This window comes from Pimephales promelas, chromosome 18, assembly GCF_988280905.1.
Source record: "Pimephales promelas chromosome 18, fPimPro1.hap1.1, whole genome shotgun sequence".
In the NCBI taxonomy this organism is placed as follows: Eukaryota; Metazoa; Chordata; class Actinopteri; order Cypriniformes; family Leuciscidae; genus Pimephales; species Pimephales promelas.
In genome coordinates, this window is record NC_142786.1 from 28,529,253 (window position 1) to 28,536,748 (window position 7,496).

At 35.8% G+C, this 7,496-nt stretch overlaps 1 protein-coding gene across 2 annotated transcripts in view; it reads left to right on the forward strand.

Annotated features, from left to right (window-relative positions):
* Positions 1-161: 161 nt before the first annotated feature.
* Positions 162-7,496, forward strand: part of abcf1 (ATP binding cassette subfamily F member 1) — a 14,141-nt gene continuing 6,806 nt past the window's right edge. Inside the window, exons 1-14 of one of the 2 annotated variants that reach the window (XM_039681112.2) lie at positions 162-365; positions 823-869; positions 1,116-1,190; positions 1,307-1,439; positions 1,529-1,563; positions 2,544-2,678; positions 3,414-3,473; positions 3,735-3,836; positions 3,928-4,038; positions 5,254-5,352; positions 5,455-5,553; positions 5,813-5,935; positions 6,019-6,119; positions 6,213-6,298. In XM_039681112.2, coding sequence (XP_039537046.2) covers positions 296-365; positions 823-869; positions 1,116-1,190; positions 1,307-1,439; positions 1,529-1,563; positions 2,544-2,678; positions 3,414-3,473; positions 3,735-3,836; positions 3,928-4,038; positions 5,254-5,352; positions 5,455-5,553; positions 5,813-5,935; positions 6,019-6,119; positions 6,213-6,298 — 1,276 coding nt within the window. In that variant the 5' untranslated portion in view covers positions 162-295. The remainder of the gene's footprint in view (positions 366-822; positions 870-1,115; positions 1,191-1,306; positions 1,440-1,528; positions 1,564-2,543; positions 2,679-3,413; positions 3,474-3,734; positions 3,837-3,927; positions 4,039-5,253; positions 5,353-5,454; positions 5,554-5,812; positions 5,936-6,018; positions 6,120-6,212; positions 6,299-7,496) is intronic. The other variant, XM_039681114.2, reaches the window with a different exon arrangement.

Sequence of the window (7,496 nt, forward strand, 5' to 3'; positions counted from 1 at the left end):
TTAAGTGTTTTAAATGAGCCATTTTGTTAAGCACAGTTTAACTGTAACAACTTTTTCTTTGAAATCCATCATTTTTAGAACAATGCCACTGCAATACCTTTTGCGGCCTGCGTGAGGGTATGGCGCTGTCGCAAACCGAACTCCCGGCGTTTTCAATTCTGTGGCAGTGCGCAGATAGGCCGCATGTGATTGTGAGCTACAGTGTGCTCGTGTTCATTGTCAGCTGTGATCCATCCCTGAGTCACGTTTAACATTGTATTTGCTTTCCTTGTGAGAGAAAAGGTTTAGCAGAAAAATGCCCAAGAAATCAAAAGAAGTGGCTGAGTGGGAGGGTGATGATGAACAACCACAACAACAACAAACAGGTAAGATTATGGGTTACACCACTAGCGACATGATATGATGCAACTATATTGAAATAGATTCTATGATGACAGCTATGCTTTTTAATAAATTTTTGTTTCATTTTTTTTAAATATAGAGAAAAGGGTTGTGTTTTATTAAATCGCTGGTATATTTTTCTTAGCCCATTAGCTTTTTGATCCATGTCTCTACTGTGCGCAACTGTTAACTGTTGATATAGTAGTAACGTTAGTGGCTTTGTTTCAAATTCTATTGAGCTGCAGTCCTTAACAGCATTTTGGGAACGTTCAAATGTGCCTAACCTCAAATGAGGACTATTTTTGAGACCGTCGTTTTTATCCTATACACATTCTTCTGTCGGTGTGCATGTTTATTCCAGCCTGCTTTGTCTGTCAGGTGTGTTTGTGAGTGTATTTATGTTGGCAGAAGTGCTTACCATAATGATATTTCTTTGTTTAGACAAACATATCAAGAAAGGAAAGAAGGATAAGAAAGGGAAAAAGAGTGTAAGTCTCCATTCACAACTTTGGTCTGTTATAACTTTAATTCATTAACTACATTAAAATATGTAATAAAAATCAAAACATAGCTATTTATACATTATATATAATGGGATTTTTTTGCTTGTTACTATAGTTAGCAGGACCAAATGCAATGTAGCCTATTATATAATTATACCTCTGACATCTGAATTGTTTATGCATATTTCTGCATTTTATCATTTTAATTTTTCATGATGTTTTATCTTAAAGTTTTTCGAGGAGCTGGCATCAGATACTAAACCAGACAAAGAGCAGCCACCAGTGAAAGAGGCACAAGGGAAACAGGTGCATTATTTTAATAAATGCCCGTTTTAAAATGCATTCTAATAAGTCAACAAATATGTAATGAAATTATACTCAAATATGGTGTGTTATTGTATTTCCTTGTCATTAACTGTTAGCCTCAGAAGAAAAAGAAAGACAGACGAAAAGGGAAAGCAGGAGGAGACGACGACGACGATGATGATGATTCAGAGGTCATGCAGCGTCTCAAGAAACTGTCAGTCCAGGCCAGTGATGAAGATGAGGAAGAGGGTAATGTCATAATAAACTTAGTTTGTGCCAATATGTCACGCATCAAATCACAAGACCTATTTAACATTGTGGCTTATTTTATTTTGCAGTTGTTGCTCCAGTCAAAGGAGGAAAGCGAAACAAAGTAAGTTTGATATTTTTTTTTTTGGTGGTATTTCATTGGGATGCATCTTCTCCTGCTGCGTGCACCATGTATAGAACAGTGCAATTTAAGCCGTGCACGACGTCAGCGTCTCTATTCATCCAATAGTGCAGGGGTTTTCAAACTGTGGTTTGGGCAAAGTCACTTGGCTGCAGCGAATAACTCAGTGAATAACAAACACTGTGAAGCAGCTTTGATACAATCTGTATTGTAAAAAGCGCTATATAAATATAATTTGACTTGACTTGACAAACAGTTTAGTCTAGGTATACTCGATATACCAATATTAAATAGAAATTGTGATATTGGCCATGATTTAATTGTTGTATAAGAAGAAATTAGTTTTTTTTCCAATCACTGTGCAGTATTTTGCATGTGATTGCATTAAAACAGAGAATTTAAATGTAAAAAAAAGCTGTTTCCGGTGTGTTTATTCATCTCTGTCATATTGTCTTTTAAGACGCGTGTTTTTTCATTCCTTCGTGTGCATTTGGCTGGCTACCTAACAACACATAAGGAAACTGTAAAAAGCATCTCATAATGTAAACACAAGCATGATGGCGACGACTACACTCGCCGCGCAGATTACAGTTCATATTCAGACCAGAGTGAGCGGATATTTATGGATATATTTCATACTCCTTAACATATGCAAATGAAGAGATTAAAATGTAAATATTAGTATTGACATTTTACAGTTGTTTTAAAATCAAATGTTTTATTATTTTGATTAAATACTCTATTTCTGTCAAATGATATTCACTTTTGATTGAGATTATGCTTATAGCAATGTATTTTCTTTTCTAAGCACAAATATTTTGGTGGGTCTTGAGATAGATTAGATAATATTTTTCTAGGTGGGTCCTGGAATGGAAACATTTAGGAATCCCTGTACTAGTGGCAGGACTAATCTAGATGGTGAAACACATCGCTTAGATTGTTTTTTGTTTTTCTACTGTTAGGGTGGCAACATATTTGCTGCTCTGAGTCAGGGGAAAAGTGATGATGATGATGATGATGAAGACGACGCAGGTGGAGATGACGACGACGATGATGATGACGACGACGAGAAACCCAAAAGCAAGAAGAGTTCTAAGGTGAGTTATTTTAGAGGCAGTCAATGTAAATTGAGTATGTGTATGTATGTGTATATATATATATATATATATATATAAAATAATTTTTTTGTTGACTATTTTAGTGTTTTACCCTCAGTTGTTCATTTTAAAATGACAAAATGCAACAAAAGTACAAATACAGTTATATCAAACTGTTTAAAATTGTTTTGTATGAGTATAAAATACTTTTCTACTTCTTAAAGGTATGATGTCACTACCAGTATACATTTTTTATTTTCATTTGTTTGTAGGGAGAAATTGCATGGAAATCAATGTTTGTTAGTTTGTCTTTTTAGTCATCAGTGGCTGTCTATACCATCACTAATACTATTCATAATATTATATTTAGCTTTGTCAAATTTGATGTACCTAACCATAATACATATGCATCACCCACCACATTAACTCATCCTCTCTAATATTCTGTTGATTCATCTTTCACTCCCACTCCGGCCATCCCTCATCTCATGTCCTTTCTTTCTCATGTTCCAGTGCCCTTGTGCCCAAGTTTCTTAATGAAATCATGTGATATTTGCACTCATCTGTCTTGATTCAGGGTTTTTATCTTTTGTGCGAGGCTGCACATTTTGCACATCATTTTATTCACATGTGTGTGTTTGATACGGAAGGAAAGATTAGGCTGCACATTGAACATTTCTACATTTATAAGGACATGTGCCTGTTTCTGTGTATGTATGTATGTATGTGATTCAGGAAGTTGAGAAGGTAACCAAGGGCAAGAAAAAAGATAAGGCTAAACCTAAGATAACGAAGGTGGGTACATGGGATTGTTTCTTAAGCTTCTTTATATTCTTATTCCTTGTTTTCATTCTTGAAAATTCACATCTTCTACCTTTCTTCTAACTTGCTGGGTTTTTTTATTGCTACATGACAGCAGTGCTGCAGTCATCACAGAAACTAACCCCGTTCTCCACATTCCAATTTACTTTACTTACACTATATTGTATGGTGCGTAGTGCTTTGATCACACATTTCCTATAGGATATTTGGGTTACTGAGTTCTCTCAAAAACAGGAGGCCTCTGAGGATGAACAAGATGAAGGGATGGAGAAAAAAGATGAGAATGAAAAGAAAGGAGGGAAAAAGGGCAAGAAAGCTGCTGCTAAACCATCTAAGGTGGGTGTCTCTTGTTTTGATGAATGTGGTGTTTTGACAAGCCAGTGAAGGTGTAATTGTGTCTAACCTAAAGATGTTCTAATGTTGACAGGAGGAAGATAAACCTGAAGTGAAAGAACTAGAGAAGCCTCAGAAGAAAGACGAAGTTGAAGTGAAAGAACAAGAGAAGTCTCAGAAGAAAGGCAAGAAGGAGCAGCCCAAGGTCAGATGAACTTTTTTTATATAGATATATATACAATTTAATATACTACAATTTAAAAGTTTTATGTCACTAAAATATTTATTTTTAAAGGCCTTGTTATTCAGTAGCCCCTTTCACACACACAGTCTTTACTGATTAATTATTGGTAATTTACCATGAATAGATCTTGTGTTAAAAGTAGGGCTGTCAGTTAAATGCGTTATTAACGGCGTTAATTTTTTTTATCGTGCGATTAGCTGTCTTTTTGGCCTAGCAAACTTTGTAGTTTTCTTTCACATGTTTTTGCAACAGGACGCGGCATGTGTGTTTTTTGTTTTTTTTGCTTCATCGACCAAAGCGCAAGCGGATCTAGACCGTAAACAAAACAGCAGGCACGCCGCACACTCTCGTTTGGGCTTGCGAGTTGGCCAAATAGTTGGTTAACGTTAGGTTTTGAGTGGATGATGAGCACGAGACACAGAAATGGACGCCAATAAGATTCTGAATGGAAAGTTTACTTTTAAAAAGTTGCCAAATGGTTCCATTGACAGGACGAAAGTGATCAGTGTGTTTTGTCGTGTTTTGTCGTTGTGAACTGAGCTATCATCATCGCAGCACGTCCAGTCTGAAATACCGCTTGATGATGGCCAAGCACACACACACCTGATGCGAATTCTCCGCCCCCTCGTCAATATCAGGACCTCGTCAGTATTTCTTTCACGCTTTTATTGATGGACAGGGTTACATTGTGTGAGAGATTATTTGCTCCAAGTGAGAATTCTAGTGTGAATTTGAACACAGTATATGCCGATGTTGTTTTCAATAAAAAAACATTTGCACAAAGCAAGCCGATCCACTTTTCCATGTTGATAAGAGCAAGAAAAAATAGTGAGACAAAAAGAAATCAAGATACATTTAGATTAGATAAATGTATGATTAATTGCAAGTTAACTATGACATTAATGCGATTAATCGCGATTAAATATTTTAATCGTTTGACAGCACTAGTTAAAAGTGAATCGGTTCTGGCAATTTGCTAGTATGAGAAGTTGTATCATTAAGAGTTAATCTGGTATGATGCTTATGTGAACAAAGGATAAAGATAACCCGTATGAGCACTGACGTAAAAAGTCTACTTTAAGCCAATCATAAAGTTCTTATGGAGATGATGTGCTTATTACAGTAATCCCTGCTTATTTTAATGAATTTCTTTTTATAAATTTGGTGTGTTTTCAGAAAGGAAAGCCTGCTCAGCCTGCTCGCCCTCCTCCTCCTCCTAGTGATGATGATGATGAAGACGAGGAAGAAAAGAGTGATGACAATGACATAATGATGGTACAAAAATATTCTTATTTTGTATTCCTAATATTTGAAATCTCCAAGTGTTCATTGATCCATTTTCATTTCTATCAACTTATCCTATTTCCTGTCCCGTAGAGTGCAGAGGATGGGCTCGCGGCTGAGCAAGCCAAAGAGAAACCGGACGACCCTTTTGCTAACATGAGTAAAAAAGAGAAGAAGAAAAAAAAGAAAATGGTAGCGTATACAAATTTTTAATACTCTAATTAATATTTATATTATAGAAGGACAAATGCTCTCAATTGTTGTGATGTCTGAATATTGATATTTGAAGTCTTCATTTACATTTAATACTTCAGGTTTTCTTTATATTTATGCTTGTGATCTAACATTAATTTTGTTTCAGGTTTTCTTTCAATTAACAAAACAGATTTTTTAATGGTTTAAGTTAACAATAGCAAAACTAATTGTAGACACTTCCTCCTGTGTTGTACAGATGGAGTATCAACGTCAGGTGGATAGTCTGCGTGTTCAGGACGCTATAGAGGGAGACTTCTCCGTCTCTCAGGCTGAGCTGTCCTCTCGACAGGCCATGCTGGAAAACGCCTCTGACATCAAGGTTAGACGACTGGGAAACTTTCCTCTTAGCCATTTGATAACACTTAGCGCTGTGTACTAAATGATTTCCATTTTATGTTTTAGTTAGAAAGATTCAGCATTTCAGCTCACGGTAAGGAGCTGTTTGTTAACGCAGACCTTCTGATCGTTGCCGGGAGAAGATACGGTCTGGTTGGACCAAATGGGTAGGTTGATGGTTTTAATTTGACACATTACTACATTGCACTTAAGATTTAGGTTGCTTGTAAAACTGGTTTCTTTGCTCCTGTTTGAATCAGGAAAGGGAAGACCACTCTATTGAAGCACATCGCTAACAGAGCTCTCAGCATTCCTCCCAATATTGATGTCCTGCTTTGTGAGCAAGGTACAGTACAGCAGTGATATGCTAAATCAGATATTTATGTGTACAATAACAATTTTTGGAAAAAATAACATTACAAAGTCCAGAAATAAATTTCAATAGTACATTGGGTTTAATTGGTCGTTTAATGAGATCTGCGAATAAATATTGTTAGTGCCGAGAACTTTCACGTGAATAAATGCTTGGGTCTGCGAGACTTGCATACGTACTTCAATTGTGTTGAAGAGACGGGATTTCTCTTCCGCATCGGCTCGGAAAACGCGGTCGTGTGTAGCGTTCACTTCAGATCAAATGATTATCATCCCGGCGATATGATGGAGTTCAACATGGGATGCCGAAGCAAGAAGATTGATCGCTGTGTATACTATACCAATGGCATCAAATAGTGTCTTAAATAGAGGCAACTTGTAATTGAAAAACAAAATTGGTTGTTTAAATACTCAAATCTTTAATTTTCTGTGTATGTTATAACCTAGGTGAAAAATATGTATTAAAAATGTACCGGAGTATGTTTTTAGTACAATAGAAATATACTCTATTGTGATCATTGCGATCCATTGTTTTCCTGTTGTTTGAATCGACCACTCTCCTAGCCGTTGCGTCACGCCCATTTTCAGACGCGTAAGTAAAATTTTTCTCTCAAAAACGACTCCAGAAGCTTCTGTAGCTTATTTAGAAGTATATTTGAAAGAAAATCTAGTCCTACATCATTTTTCTATGCATTGACTCGTTGGGTCCTCTAACCTGCAATATGCCCTTTAACAAACAAACAAAATGAATAGTTAACTGGAGATGTTTTATTTATTTGTATTAGAAACACCGTGTTGCAAGATGTTTCAAAAAGTGGTGGGGACAATTTCGACCCTTAATTTTGCTTAATATTTTTATAGGGTTATAGTTTTTATTTTAATTTCACATTTCGTTATTCTAGTACATCAAGTTAAACTAAATGAAAATGTTGCTTTTGGCAACCAGCTGGAAAAAAAAGTATTATATTTTATTTCAGTTAACATTTCTGTTTCACTGTTTTTTATGGGTTTATGGGTACCAGAACAAGTCAGAAACTTGTTTTTTGTTTTTTGTACCAATACCGAGCACCAATACCTGTATTTTCCTTGCTTTTACCATTTTTTTTCCTGCTTAATTATGCTTGTTAAAATCTATTGTATGACACATCAGAACAAACTATAAACTTACGATA